Genomic DNA, 16537 nt, shown 5'->3' on the forward strand with positions numbered 1-16537 from the left:
TCCCTGACCATGACTACCAACCAGAAACACAAACTACAAGCCCGAGTGGAGCGGAGGACTTAGCTGAGGATTCTGGTATCCAGCGCCAGCCCATCGAGGTAGTCCAAGCCGCCGGAGAAGTCGCCGCCCACAAGGAAGTCCAGGAGGCCTCATTGGTGGAGCAGGGAGAAACAGAAAGTCCCTCCGACCTGCTCGACGCCGCTCCTCCGACTGAACTGCGCAGGTCAACTAGGACTCGCACACGCCCTAGTCACCTGAGAGACTTTGTATGCAAATAACACCCCAAGTGACTTCTGGGAGGGGAGGAGTGTTATGTAAATAGGTTTGTTTGGCGGGAAGTTCGAATTAACTGACCTTCAGCTGATTGGCTGACCACTACAGCTGCAAGGTATATAAAGGGAGCTGGGTCCCTGGGTTAGTTGCTGGATTCTCACTATACAATAAAGAGCTGTTGTCATTCACTACTCTGGCTTGCTGCATCCTCATTCACCCAACTTAACAGGTGGGTTTCAAAAATTTTACTACCGGTTCTGTGGTTGTGGCTTGATGGGCATGGCATGGCTTGGTGGGCGTGGCAGGGGAAGGATACTGTAAAATCTTCATTCCCTCCCCAATCCAGGGGAAGGTTACTGCAAAATCCCCATTTCCTCTTGATCAGATGGGATTTGGGAGGCAGAGAATAGATGGGGTGGGGGCAGTCAGAATTTTTACTGCTGGTTCTCCGAACTACTCAAAATTTCCACTACCGGTTCTCCAGAACTGGTCAGAACCTGCTGAAACCCACCTCTGGCTGAGGGTATGGGTGGGGGATGTGTGCTGCCTTGTCTGCCTATGGGTATTGGCTGAAAAGGCCAAGATAAGTGCAGCCAACTGATGACCTGGGAAAGTGGCATGGATACCTGTAGCTGAGTCTTTGCTGGTTGGTTCTTCTCCCTCAGCAGGCTGGGGGATTTGGGTATTTCTCCTCCTCTCAAGATTTGGTGGTGAAATGCAATGACTTCAACTGTGGGGAAAGCAGAAGCATTACTGCTCACTTGCAGTGATTTCAATGTTAACTTCACCCCTTCCCTGAAGGAAGTCAAGTGTATGTCCTATATGCGTGGGGTGGGTGGGGGTTGGGGGTTGAGAAAGCAGCAAAGTGAAGATTGCTCCTAACTGGTTTTGTTCTATTTATTCTGTAGGAATTAACCCCTGAAATTGTGAAAGGCCTGCTGGGCACAAATCTAAACAACCTGAGGGACAATCAGAATATCCCACTTGTACAAGAGTGGATCCAGAAGCAGAAGCAATCTGATCTGAACAGCCTTGGTCTGGGACTCCGAGGTGGCCTTCCTGAAGGGTTTATTATTCTTACAAGTAAGACCACACATGCCTCTACTTTTAGATTAATACATAGAAGGAAGATACTGGATATCAGGGAGGAACAAAAGGAAAATGCTTTCTGGCGGCACGGGGTGGTGCACATTTTTATGCAGTTGTTCATTCTGGTTTTGTATGCTACCCTTCTGGTAAGATGGTCAGGATAGCTGGTTAGTGCTAACTAGCTCATGGAAGATGGAAAGGGAAACAACAGAGAGATAAAAGTGAAACTGTGTGGAACTGAGGAGGATATATTAGTTTAGGGGTAATCATTCTACTTCCAGGAATCTTGGAACTTAAGCTTTATGTTGCTTCTTTTCTTCTCTGGGCCCATCAGCACCACCTTTTGCCAATTGTTTTCCTCCAGGTCGTATCTGCCTAGCCATTCTCCTGCCCCTGCTATCAATTTGATTCTTTTTCTGAAACTCTTCTGCTCCTAAAAATAATAATGTGGGGCTCCAGCTAAGCTTTCTGCTAGACTTCTCTATCAAGGCTCAGGTCTGTCAGCAGCAGGGAGAATTTTTAGCAGAATGTGTTGATACTCTGGAGATTGTGTTTCAGCCTACACCCTTTCCAATCAAGATGATGCTTCGAGCATGGCTGAAACTTTATTCTTAATAAGCATGGAGAAGGAAAAGGACGTCAAATCACAGGGCGGGAAGGGAGCTCAGAAATATTCTAGTCCAACCCCCTGATCAAGGCAGGAGAAGTTCTACCATCCTGGTCAAATGGCTGCCCAGCCTAGTTTTGAACATCTCCAGTGATCGAGCACCCACAACTCCAGGAGACAAGTTGTTCCATTGGTTAATTGTTCTATCAGAAAATTTCTCCTTCCTTTTAGGTTGGTTCTCTCTTTAACAAGTTTTCATCCATTACTTCTTGTCCTGCCTTCAGGTGCTTTGTAGAATAAGACATTCACCTCTTCTCTGACAACCATTCAAGCACTGAAAGACAGTTATCATGTCCTTCCAATCCTTCTCTTCAATAGGCTAGATATACCTAGATCCCTCAACTGTTCATCATACAGTTTAGCTTCCAAACCCTTATCTTTGGTGCTCTACAGTACTACATTTGATTGTTATTATTTTTTTGACAGCTGCCATACAACCCTGGCGCATTCTTAATTGATGGTCCACTAAGACAGAGGTCCCCAACAGCAAAGCTCCTTCCATGCAAGTGGAGGACTCGTGCATGCATCACTTGCACAAATGGAGCTATGTGCATGTGCGTGCACCTGCCACCACCACGCTGGGTTGGACTGCCAAGTTGGAAAGGTTGGGGACTGCTCCATTAAGACACCTAGATCTCTCTCACAGTTACTATTGTAGAGCCAAGTACCACCTATTCTGAACCAACACATTTTATTTTTCCAGATTAACTGCAGAACCTTAATTTTCCAAACTGCATCTTGTTGACAGCTCAAGTCTATCAAAATTCTTCACTTTATCAAAAAAGAATATATGGCTTGTCTGGCATGATCAGTTTTTAACAAACCCATGCTGGTTTCTAGTAATCACCTTGTTCATTCTAGGTGTTCGCAAATCCTCTGCTTGATTATCTTTTTCAGAATTTTCCCAGGTATTGATGTCAAGCTGATTGGCCTATAATTTCCTGGATCCATTTCCCTTTTGAAGATTTGTACCATGTCAACTCTTTTCCAGTCCTCTGGTAGTTCCCCTGTGTTACAAGAGCTCTGAGATTACACTCAGTGTAATCTGACTCCGAGATTACGTCTGTCAGCTCCTTCAGAGCCCTGGGATGCAGACCATCTGGTCCAGGGTGGATAGGTTGGGCTTTTTCTTCCTTTTGCATAAAGGAATTAAGCATTCCTGCTTTCTCTCCGCTGCCAGTCACCTTCTTGCCATCTGCTTAATGGACCTACTGTTTCCTTGACTTCCTTTTTGTGCCTTACATATTAAAAGAAACACCTTTTTGTTATTTTTGGCATTAGTTGCAAATTTAGCTCATTCTGGACCTTAGCTTTCCTGAATCTCTTTGCAGATTTGGGCTATTTGTTTTAGTTATGTGCCTCTCTTTCCATTTTTTATATTTGAACTTTTTGCCCCCTAATTTGTCAGAGCGCTCTTTGTGCAACCAGGCTGGTCTTGTAGTTCCCCCCCCCCAAACTCTGCTTCAAGTGGGAGATTGAACAGGTTCATGACCAATTTAGCTGACACCTTTGTCATCCAAAAGGTAGAGCAGGGAACTAGAGCATCAGCTATTCTAGTCTTAATTCTTACTAACAGAGAAGAAATATAGAGAGGGTTGAAGTTGCAGGAACTTTGGGTGAGAATGACCATGTCATGTTGGAATTCAATTGACACAAGCAATTTAAACATAATCAAACCAGCGTCTTAGACTTTAAAAGGGCTGATTTCAACAAAACTTAGAGAGAACTTCAGGAAGGATTCCATAGATGAAAATTTTAAGGAGAAAAACAACTCAAGAAGTTTGTGAAGCTGAAAAATTTGATTATAAAAGTCCAGGCCAACACAATACTACTGAAAAAGAAATTCAAAAAGAAACCAGCTTGCACAAAGAACTTTATGATAAATTGAAAGACAAAGGATAAGTATAAAAAATGGAAAGAGAGACACATAGCTAAGGCAGAATACCAGCACATAGTCTGAATTTGCAAAGATGAAGCTAAGGCTCAAAGTGAACTAAGTCTGGCAACAAATGTCAAAATAATAATAATTTAAAAGTTTCTTTCAACATGTAAAAAACAAGAAAAAGGTCAAGGAAATAATATTTTCATTAATGGGAGAAGATGGCAAGGAAGCGATGGGGAACAGGGAGGAAGTAGAGCTGCTTAATTCATTTTTCATTCAAAAAGAAAAAATAGGCCAACCTACCAGAAAAAGACAGACTAGGAATAAATTTAAATAGTTAAATTTAAATAGAAAATAGTAAGAGAACACCTGCCTACCAGCACTGGGATTCAGCCAGTTCGCACCATTTCAGGAGAACCAGTTGTTAACTTTCTGAGCAGTTTGGCAAAGTAGTTGTTGGAAGAAATCATTAGGGAAGAGAACCGGTTGTTAAATTACTTGAATCCCACCACTGTTGTCCACTCTAGATGTTCAAATCACAAGGACCAGGTGGTTTATATCCCAGACTTCTGAAGAAGTTGGCAGTCATGATCTTGGAAACATTGAACCATATCTTTCAAAGATCTTGGAACACCAACCAGAAGACTGGAAAAAGCTGATGTGGTTTTCATCTTCAAAAAAGGAAGAACTAGATCCAGGAAACTATTGATCACTCAGCCTGACATCAATACCTGGGAAAATCCTGGAAAATTAAGCAACAGATCTGCCAACACCTAGAAGCAAGCAAAGTTATAACCAGAAGCCAAGATGGGTTTGTTAAAAACAGATCATGCCAAACAAATCTCATTTCATTCTTTGAAAAAGGATTTAACTGATAGACCAGCAAAATGCTGTGGAAATAGTATACTTGGATTTCAGTAAAGCATCTGGCAAAGTAGTCCACAACCTACTACTTGGTAAATTAGAAAAATGTGGGATAGACAGCATCACCACCAGATGGATTCATAGCTGGATGACAAATAACATTCAATATGTGGTCCTTAATAGTATTACATCTACATGGAGGTAAGTAACAGTGAGGTACCCCAAGGTTTTGTCACTACTCTTCAATATGTTCATAAGAGAGAACAGAAGGGGAACTCATCAAATTTGCAGATGATACCAAGCTGGCAGGAATAGCCCCAGAACATAGGCTCAAGATCCAGAAGAATCTTAACAGATTTGAACACTGGGTATTCAATTGTGAGAAAAAATAGTTTTGCATTTAGACAAGAAAAACAAATGTATAGGTATAAAATAGGTGGAACATGGCTCAATACCAGTAACCATGAGAGGAATCTTGCAGTGTGCAGCAACAGTCAAAAAAACCAATACAACCACAGGCTGCATTAACACAGGAATAGAACTGAGGTCACGTGAAGTATTAGTAACACTTTATAATGCTTTAGTAAGACTACACTTGAATACTGCATTCAGTTTTGATCACCACAATATAAAAAAGATATTGAGACTCTGGAAAGAGTGCAGAGAAGAGCAACAAAGATGATCTTGTGAAAAGGAGCGGGGCGACAGGATAGCAGTGTTCCAATATTTGAGGTGCTGCCACAAAGAAGAGGGGCTCAACCTATTTTCCAAAGCACCAGAAGCACCAAAGAACCAACAGATGGAAACTAGTCAAGGAGAAAAGATACCTAGAACTAAGGAAAACTTTCCTGATAGTGAGAACAATTAACAGTGAACAACTTTATTCCAGAAATTGTGGGGGCTCCATTGCTGGAGGTTTGTAAGAACAGATTGAACAGGGGATTGGACACTAAAAGACCTCCAAGGTCCCTTCCAACTCTGTTATTCTGTTATTCCTTCCAACAAGAAACAGTGAAATCCTTCTGTGATTATTCAAGGGAAAATTCATCCTTACACTGGATATTTAATGCCAAACTCCCAAACAGAAAGCCAAATTTATTCCAATCTACTGCATGGATCCTCAAGGTAGTGTAGAATTGACCATGGGTATACTTTACAATGATGGAATCCGATATGAAAGAGTTAAATTATTGGAGAAACTACTATGACAATGAAACATTTCTCTGAAATGGTATATAGGGTTTCTTCCCTGAGCAGGGGGTTGGTCCTTTCCAGCTATTCCTATTATACTCGATTATTTCCCTTCAACTTTCAAAAGAACAAATTTGAGACATGCCTAAAGCTTCCATTCACATTGATCCTAACCAGAGAGCAACATTTGAACATGAAAGAAGATTTATGCACAAATTGCCAAATGAGTTGTCAGCAACACCGAAAGTGAACCAAGATTCACATTATGTTGAAAGAATAAGGGGCTGGTTTTCAAATGATTTCAGAATCCCATCACTCCTAAGACAACTTTCAGGACCTTCTTTCCTCTTGGAGATTAAGGCTGGCATCATTAGCTCCGAATAATAAACAAGAAGCTAATGGCAATGCATTGCTATGTGTATCAAATAATCAACAATGAGAGGAGTGTGTCTATTCCAACAACAACAAACAAAAGCTTGACTGAAGCCTTGAATGAGGAAGATCTTAAAAAAATTAGAAGGTGCATCATTCTCTCTTCAACATTTGTTGATGGACCAAGACATTCAATGAGCAATGTCAAGTTGCCATAATGTGGCAGAAATATGGCAATGCTTCATTTCTCATTATTAATTTTAAAACCATAAAAATTAATAGTAATCCACCTGTGGTCATTCTGTTTCTCTGCTTAGGTAAGGAAATATCTCTGAAAAATTGACCCAATGGGTCACAGTTGTCTAATCTATCAATATCACTGTGAGGATGTAATGCACGGTCAATAGTTAAGAGTTTTCTTATTTTTTAGTCCCAATGTCCATTTCATTCCAGCAAATAATTTCAGCAAGGTATCACAGGTATCGACAGCTTTGAATTATTTTTAGCACTTTTCCACTCTTTGGATATATTCTTTACTAATCCCAATTTTAACTTGTCCATGCTTGATGCTATCCAACTGTAAAATGCCCGGGTATTTGTAGGCTTCATTCCATTAGCTCCTGGGTATTTGGCCACAGCATTTCAATTCCATTTACCACACTTTATTGCTACTGTAGCCCATTTCTCTAGGCTAAGTTTCATAGCTGTACTAAAAATTCATATAGTGTTTGTCAATGACTGGATTTTTATTTCTGATCTTATTTGTTTCTGCAAGGGCACAAGAAGCAAGACTGAGCTCTGAAAATGCACCTTCTGCTACATGACCTTTTGGCTTATTGTTTCAACCAGGCACCACCTATTCAAGTTCATCTCTGCAAATGAAGAGCTCAGCAAATAAAAATGAATAAATCTAGTGTCTGAGAATGAAATACAAGAATTGTTTGATCCTATTTTTTTAATCTCCAAAATAGAAGCACACACCCACAGATGCAGTTTTAGAGGGTTAAGTTCATGAGGAGAAAATGGAGACATCTACACACAATAAATTATTATTGAAAATTTATCTACACAGGTAGAGAGGTAAACAAGAAAGAGACATCCTTAGCTACTATTACCCTTAACAGAGATAAAAACATGGTCCCCAACCCCTGGGTCACGGCCCACTAATGGGCCTTTAGGTAGTGCGCACACTCTCCATTTGTACAAGCAGTGGGCATTAGTGCCACCACTTGTGGTACACAAGTGTGCATGTCTGCCGTTTGCACAGACCCATCCCCTCTCCCCACAGCTGGTCCACAAAGCCAGACAGGTTGAGGAACTCTGTCCCAGGGTTACCAGGCATCTGAAGAAGCAAAGAAGGGTGTGGACAGTTGGAAAGAAAGAAATGGAGGGAAAGGACACACTCCATTGTTGAACTTTCTTGGCAACAATGAATTTAGGCCTTCATATATATGGTATTGCTTTTCCAGTATCTGAATTTGGTTTTTTTCTATCACAATATTTTTCCAGCCAATCTTTGTTTTGAAGAACATACACTAGGGATGTCATGTGATCTACATACTCTGCTGATCATAGAGTTAAAAGGGTTGGATTGAAGCTTGAATGCCAGAATCAGATTAAACAATTTAAATCTGTTAAGTTTGTTCACAAGGAGGAAAAGAAAGAAGTACTAAACAGTACACAAAAACTTGATTGGCTGCTGTTGTGAAAACAGTCCAACTGCCTTCAACAAACAAATAGTTGCAGATGGGTCAGGAATTTGCTGGGATGGGATGGGATGGGATGGGATGGGATAGGACAGGTGGCAGGGACCTTGGAGGTTTTCTAGACCAGCCTGCTGCTCAAACAGGAGACCTTATACCTTGATGAACCTTTTCAGCACAGAGTGCTGAAACGGAGGTGTGCATGTGCGCCTGCACATGCATACTGGAAACTGGAAGAGCAGCCACCCAAGGCACATGCACATGCTGGGAAGATGATCTTCCAGTTTCTGTCATACGCATGCGCACTGGCCACCTGGTCTTTTGGTTTCTGTATGCACGAAGACCAGCTGGCCGGTGCGCATGCATGTGCCAGGAACCAGATCATCTTCCTGGCTGCTCTTCCGGTTTCCAGTGCTCCCGTGCACATGAAGACCAGCTGGCCGGTCGCCAGAACCCGGAAGAGCAACAAGCGACGGCTCACATGCCCAGAGAGATGGCTCTGTGTGCCACTTCCAGCCCTATATCATTTCAGACAGATGGTTGTCCAGTCTGTTCTTAAAAACTTCCAGTGATGAAGCACAACTTCTGCAAGCAAGCTGTTCCACTGGTTAATTGTCCTCTGTTAGGAAGTTTCTCCTTAACTCCAGGTTGCTTCTCTCTCTCTTTTTTTTTTTAATTGAAAAAGTTTTTCAAATACAAATTTTCCCCCTTTTTCCCCCCCTCCTCCCTAACCCCCCTCCCCCTCCCCTTCCCCTTTGACTTCTTCATAGTAAAACCCAAATTCATAACAGATTATATCATACTTTACCATCCACTTACTCCATCTCCATATGCTGACACTTTCTTTCTAATAAAATTATCATATCCCCCTTATACTATACTATAATATACATTTCAAAGTGACATTCTATTATAACATTGTCTAATAACTCCTAATTTAACATAATATTATTATATCTCCCAATTTAACAATTTCCGCTCATGATCTACCCTTTTACTACCCCCCATACGATATAACATTTCAGAACATACTTCCACTATAAGACTATACAATAAATCCTAATTTAACATTCAGTTCAGCTACCCATTTCCTTCCCCCCCATCATTATGTCTCTAACTCAAATCTTTTACATATATTCACATCTAAACATAATATCCCTTTTTTTTAAACTAAACAATCAATAACCTAACCTATCTCCACCCACTTTCCTACAAAACTACCATGATTGTTCTTAATATCTTTATTCTTCTGCCCACTCCACTAGAAAAATATTCCCTTATGTAAATAAAATCCTAAAAGAAAAAAATTTTAGGCTTGTAATCCATATAATATCTTCTGTAATGTCTTTCAACTGGATAATAAACTCCATCGCCCATGTTAGGGTAATATCGCATCCTAATTCCAACAGTATTTTCAGTATCTTCAATTACCATCTGCCCCCATCAGTAACAAATATCTTCAAATTGCAAAAAGAAAAAAAAAAGAACACAACAACCACCCGAGTGACTTTATATTTATATTCCATATAATGTCTATAGAGGTGTCTTTTATCCAGATTATTAATTCCAACCACCATAATAGGGTAACAACCAGATCTTCTGCGTGCCCCAATCCAGTAGATCTCTTGCCATGTAACTCAGCATACACGTAATATATTTATCAAGAAATCCAAAAAACAAACAAGATATTTCCAACCATTCGATTTAAGGCCTTTTTCACATCCCAAAAAATTCAGCACTGCAGAGATCTGTCACTCTCCTCAGGATAAAATAAACCAATACTTTGCCCATTATCTTTTCGTATATTCAGTCCTCTCATAAGTAACTGGCATTACACTGTTGTTTAGTTTAAAAGTTTTTGTTTTTGTGAGACCTACTTCTTCTTTTCTTGACTTTTTGTGGGTTGGATCTCCATCCTAAATTCCTTTCTGTAGATTGTGTATCGACTATTTGGTTTTCATGCTGATCTATAACTTGATCTTGTTGGTTTTGTTTTTGTGGCTGAAATCTTTCTGGTTCTGTAAATTGTATATCGACTGATTGACTTCCATGCTGGTTTGTGGCTTGATAAATCATTGCGTTAGGGTCCGGAACCACCTCTCTTATATTAAATAATCCAGCTGAGACCTCTGAGAGAGAATCCAAAAGCGGCTCATCTGTGGAGACCTCTATAACTTGTTGTTTCTTCATTACTTCCATCTCCTTCTGCTTTTCTTGAGTTTCTGTCTCTTGTTGATTTTGCTTTTTAAGGACCTTGTAGTAAAATTCTTCCGCTTTTTCAACAGTATTTAACTGATATCTTACTCCTTGATATCTCAATATTATACCCACTGGGACATCCCACCTGAATGAAATATTTTGTTTTCTTAGCTCAGTCACCAAAAGTCCAAATTTCTTTCTATCTCTTAACATCTTAGGCGGCAATTCTTTATATATCCAAATTTTTCTCCCATACAGTTGTAGAATAGAATTAAAGGATTTTTGCACAATGTCATTTCTTATTTCTTTATCTATAAAATAAATCACCACATCTCTAGGCAGTTGCCTTTGCTTTGCAATCCAAGAATTTACTCTATAGGCCTTATCAATTTTACAGAATACCTCTTCAGGATGAACCTTTAAGATCCCAGCCAGAACTTGAGCAGATGTTTTTCTTAGATCATCACTGTTATTTTCCTGTAAACCTTTGATTCTGATCGCAAATTCTGTCAGCCTGTATTGCATCATTACAACTTCTCTTTCAATTCCTTGCTTTATATCTTCTGCATTATAAGTCTCGTGACCAGCTTCCTCTTTAGACTTTACTTCTAAACTATTGTCTTGAATATTTATTAAATCCTTTTCAATTCTTAATATTTTATTGTCCAAATTATAAATCTTATCATCAATTTTCTCCATTTTAGACTCTAGCACTTTAATATTTGTATCCAATTTTATAACAACTTCTGAAAAACCATTAGTCACTGTTACAATCTTTTGTTGCAAGTTATCATACTTTAGTTGTATCATTTCTTTAATTTCCTGCCTTAATTTTTCAAATTTCTGGTTCACTGTCTCATGATATTTTGCCATTTCCTCCTGAATAAATTCTTTTAAATTAAAACCATTCTACAGAGTCTGTAAGCTCAGAGCTTGTTCAAACAGTTGTGAGTGGGAGAGCACCCCCCCCCCTTTCTTGTCTATCAGGCTTTATTAGTAACACCATCCTGCCAACAAACTTTTTTTTTTCCCAAACAAGATCAAGTACAAATCTCCAAGAAGAGAGGAACTTAAAATAACTAATTTTCTTCCAAATTGTAGCCAGCACTATATATTCCGCTACTTTGTATCTGTTATGGAAGGACTCTCACTTTCGGCTTTCTTCTACTTCCCAAGCCTCAGCGGTCGCCATTTTAAAAAAAAAAATTTCTCTTTCACTCTGAAATGCTTATAAATTCATTAAGGATACTTGCAATTTAGGGTCCCAAGTCCAAGTCTCATCTTTTTTAATAAATCCATCTGTTAGGTTCGTTGATTAATCCGGTTCCAGCGCCTAGCTCTGCAAAAAGGCAGAGTGCGCCCGATGCCCGGAGCAACGGCAAGGGGAAATAGGGAGCCTCAACCTGCTCGTCCCCAAGAGTTAAAAAAAACCTCTGGAGACTTCGCAGAGGGCTCTACCTGCCCTCGCCTGCTCAGACTCACATTTCCGTCAGGAAATGGAGTTTTTCGAGCCGCCTTTCAGGTGTAAAGGCGGCTCTTTACAGGCAACGGGGCGGCGGTCACGGAGGACCATCTGGCGGTGCCGGAAGCCAGACAGGAAGTCCTCCAGGTTGCTTCTCTCTTTGATTAGTTTCCAACCATTGTTTCTTGTCCTGCCCTCAGATGCTTTGGAGACTAATTTGATCGCCCTCTTCTTTGTGGGAGCCCCTCAAATAATGGAATACTGCCACTCTCCTTTTTTTCTCTAGACTAGCCAAACCCAAATCCTGCAGCTGTTCTTCATGTTTTAGTCTCCAGGCCTTTGATCATCTTAGTTGCTCTTCTCTGAACTTTTCTCAGAACCATCAATGTGCCCTTTGCTTACAAAGGCTGAGTTTTCATTTTATGCAAATCCATGGTTTGTTTAACCAGGTTGTAGAATTTACACATCAGCCATTTGAAAATCACACTTCAAACAGCAACTTGTGTTTGTCACAAATACTTTTTAAAGTTCCCAGTTAGACTGTGAATCAGTTTGAATAACTCAAGAGGCACAAAAGCAGTGGACCCTGGACAAGGTATAAAGGGATGGAGAGGTGTTTTTTTAAATAAAACCAAAAGTGTTCTATAACTGCAAAAGTTAGTCTATATGGAGTGCTTCCTATTACCTCTATCCTATATACTTTTTTCTAGTTCTATTGCTTCTGTGCTGATTGCTTCTAGTCTGATAATGAAAATTATCTCCATATATTACTATTGCTATTATAATTACCTCTCTATCAGTGGTGGGATTCAATTTTTTTAACAACCGGTTCTGTGGGTGTGGCTTAGTTGGGGGTGTGGCTTGGTGGTCATGCGACTGGGTGGGTGTGGCTAGCTGGTCGTGTGACCAGGTGGGCATGGCTAGCTGGTCATGTGACCGGGTGGGCGTGGCTATCTGCATAGGGACTACTCAGAGGGCTGAAAAAAGTCATTTCTGACTGGTCCTCGTACTTTTGACCGGTCCTCGCACTTATGACCATCCTCACATTTATGCCCATTGTGGCATTCTTAACAACCGTGTCACTTATTTCTCTTCATCATAGTGACAAGCTAGAGCAAAAATGTAAAATGTAAGGACAGTCGTAAGTTCGAGGACTGGTCAAAAGTGCGAGGACCAATCAAAAATAACTTTTTCAGCCCTCTGAGTGGTCCATATGCACAAAAGGACTACCCAGAGGGCTGAAAAAAGTGATTTCTGACAGGTTCTCGCACTTTTGACCGGTCTTCGCACTTATGACTGGTCATCATTTATGTCCATTGTAGCATTCTTAACAACCGTGTCACTCATTTCACAACTGCTTCTCTTCCTTATGGTGACAAGATAGGGCAAAAACATAAAATGTTAGGACAGTCGTAAGTTCGAGGACTGGTCAAAAGTGTGAGGACCAGTCAAAAATAACTTTTTCAGCCCTCTGAGTAGTCCATATGCATAAAAGGATACAGCAATAGAGAGGGATGAAGGAAGGGAAATTAGAGTAGGAGTGAGGGTAAGAGAGGAAGAAAGGAGGAGAAGGAGAAAGGAAGAGGAAGTAGGGAGGAGAAGAAGAGGGGGAGGAAGAGAAAGTAAGAAGGAAAGAGAGGGGTGGTAGGTTTGAGGAGAAAGATTGCTGTACAATAAAAAAGATGAAAGGGAAGAAAGCCAACCCCAAACAAATATAAAGATATTAAGATAAAGAATGAATTGTTAAACTTTAAAGAATAAAAGAGAACAAATATGAATAAATAGCAATAATTAGAAACACACATACAAACATACAATGTATTTTCTTTGAACAGAGTATTTGGCCGGTTCACAAATTTAAACAGTGTTTAGTCATTTCAATTAAATTTACAATTTCTATATTTCCTTTTTGCCATATTTATTCCTCATCTATTTTTTAAAAAAAACCAATATTACCCTTCATCCTCATCTCTAATCTTAATCAAATTCAATTTTTCCCTTCTATTCTATATTATACCTCTTCCCATTGTCATCTATTTTTATATCCATCCCCACATTGGTTAATTATGTAATTATGTAATACAGTTGTTTAATACAAATTCAACATTTTAATATAAATCAATTAGTTATATAACTATCTTTTTTGTATATTAATCAAGATGAACATGAATATTCCAATTATTTTCATGCAATCCAATTTCTTACAAATCAATTAATTATATTTACCAATAATAATAAACCAAATTAAAGAGCCTTGGTACTACAGTGGTTTAAAGCACCCTGTTATTAACACAGCTGCCTGCAATTTACTGCTGGTTCGAATCTCTCCAAGGCTCAAGGTTGACTCAGCCTTCCATCCTTTCTAAGGTAGGTTAAATGAGGACCCAGTTTGTGGGGGCAATAAGCTGACTTTGTATAAAATATACAAAAGTATGAAGGCTATTGCTGAGCACATTGTAAGCCGCCCTGAGTCTCCGGAGAAGGGCGGCATATAAATCAAATTTAAAAAAAAAAAAAAAAAATTTCCCCTATATATTCCTCCAAACCACAACATAACCATTTCTGCTTTCAACACAATATACAATTAATAGTATCTCAATTATTACAATTCCCTAGTTAAATAGAGCTTTTTTTCTTTTGTGTTTTAAAATCTTGAACTCTCCTCTTTTGCCCTAAATTTCCCATTGTTTGCATCTACCTTTTTTGGTGAGGAGAAGGAAAAAGAAAAAGAAATCTCTCTCCCTGCCTCATCTTGTCATCTTGCAGCAGAGCCTGCTTTACCTTCATTTCCCTTTTAGCTAGGGAAAAAAAAAATCTGCTCGAGCACTCTTTGCAGCAAGCAAAGAGCTTGCAAAACAAGAGCTTGCAAACGAGCCTGCAAAACAGCTGAGAGCGAATCAGTTGAGAGTTGGAGGCCGATCTACTCATGCTAATTAACCTATGCTGAAACTGAAAGAGGCTGTTTTTTTCTTGCTGTTTGCTTGCAAGGAGGTAAGTGCTGCGAGGCACAGGTCAAAGGGGGGGCCACCCTCCTTGCCACTTAGCCCCCCTGTCGCCCCCCTTTGCCTCTTGCCGCCCCCCTTGCCGTTTACCGCCCCCCCCTAAGGCATCCTGTACCGCCCACTTTGGCAACCACTGGCTTAACTACTTAACAACCGGTTCTACCAAAGTAGAATCCCACCACTGGGTCTACCCATTTATATTTGCAGGCGTCGGTCTACTCATTTCTTTTTCTTTTAACACTGATCAACTGTAGGGTGGCTCTTTGAAGCCCCGCGGCAGCTGCGAGGCAAATAAAATTATAAAAAAACACCGAACCGTTTGTTAAATTGCTGGCTCGCCCACCCCTCGCCCAGTGGTGCGGAGGGGCGGGGTGAGCCAGCAATTTAACAAACGGTTCAGCCGAACCCCCTAGAACCGGCAGAATCCCACCACTGCTCTCTATGTTGTTATAAGTAGCTCTAAGTTTTATACATCAATGCTTCCTTTTTGCAGACTTTTCTCTAGGATTCTACTTCCTTCTCCGGTGTCACTTCTTACTGGCCAGCATGTGGCGCTCTTGTTCCAAATTATGCTTTCCCTGCTCGGCCCTTATATCTTTTTTTCTCTGGGCCATCCATTTCCCCTAAAAGAAAAACCCTGCTTTCCCTTTTTTGGATTCTCTGTTCACAGGTGACTGCAGAACTGTAAAACAGCTTTTTTTTTTGCCGTTTTACAGTTATGCTATGTCAAGGTTGCTACTGTACTCTTTGGAGTATAAGGTGCACTTTTTTCCACCCTAAAAGAGAGTGGAAATGTTGTTGCGTCTTATGCACCAAATAAAGCCATTTTTGGCCTCCTGAAACCCCGCCCCGCTGTTTTGCAAAAAACAGTCAGAGTTTGGGAGGCATGCAGAGCTCCTGCGGGCAGGGGAGGGCAAAAACGTAATGCATGGGGGGGGGTTTGGGAGCAGCAGTGAAATGCACTTACCTTCGCTACTGGTGTGAGCATGCGCGCCTCTTCTGCGCATGTGCAAGAGAATCAATAATGACAACCTGGCGGGTGGCCGGCGCTACCAGTTTGTGTGAGTCGGATAGAACCAGCCGGATTTCACTGCTGGTTGGGAGGCCAATAACGGGCCTGTTTTTTGCAAAAACGGGGCGCACAGAGGGTTTGGGAGGCCTGCAGTGTGCTCCTGGGGGCCAGAGAGGGCAAAAACATTTTTTTCCTTGTTTACTGCTTTGAAATCTAACCCAAGCTTAGTATTTTGATGATTTAAGACGAGAAGGGAAGGGCAACATTTCAGGAAAATTTGGAAATTCTGAAGAATAAAATAATTGAGGCCAGACACAAACAATGGCAAAGAGAGAGTGAGTGAGAGAGAAAAGGATTGGGGGAGAGACCTGATGAAAAAGGCATGATTGCAGCAAGAGCTCTCAGATAAACTGAGAAACAAACAGAGCAATTCTCAAGACTAGAAAGAGGGCCCTGTAATAAAAGTGAAATATCGGGAAAGAGACCCAATCTGCAAAGGATGGAATCAGAAGGTGAGCTAAGAAGTGAATGCCAGAACAACAGAGCTGGAGGTCTTCCAGTCCAACTCCCTGCACAAGCAGACCGTACCATTTCAGACAAGTGGCTGTCCAGTCTCTTTTTAAAAAACTTCCAGTAATGAAGCACCCACAACTTCCACTGGTTTCTGCTTCTCACAAAATAGGTTGACCCCATTCTTCTTTGTGGCAGCACCACAAATGTTGGAATACTGCTATCATGTCGCCCCTAGTCTTTCTTTTCACTAGACTAGACCTACCCCGATCCTGCAACTGTTCTTTGTTTTTTAGCCTCCAGCCCTCTCA

At 40.7% G+C, this 16537-nt stretch overlaps 1 protein-coding gene across 1 annotated transcript in view; it reads left to right on the forward strand.

Moving 5' to 3' along the window:
• The window catches only part of MSLN (mesothelin), a 53633-nt gene extending 51863 nt beyond the window's left edge, over window positions 1–1770 (forward strand). Inside the window, exons 14-15 of the mRNA XM_070955314.1 lie at window positions 1182–1356; window positions 1727–1770. Of these exons, the coding sequence (XP_070811415.1) occupies window positions 1182–1356; window positions 1727–1770 (219 nt within the window). The remainder of the gene's footprint in view (window positions 1–1181; window positions 1357–1726) is intronic.
• The last annotated feature ends 14767 nt before the right edge of the window (window positions 1771–16537 follow it).

The sequence above is a fragment of the Pituophis catenifer genome, unplaced genomic scaffold (assembly GCF_029215685.1).
Source record: "Pituophis catenifer annectens isolate HBS135680 unplaced genomic scaffold, rPitCat1.0.hap2 SCAF_16, whole genome shotgun sequence".
In the NCBI taxonomy this organism is placed as follows: Eukaryota; Metazoa; Chordata; class Lepidosauria; order Squamata; family Colubridae; genus Pituophis; species Pituophis catenifer.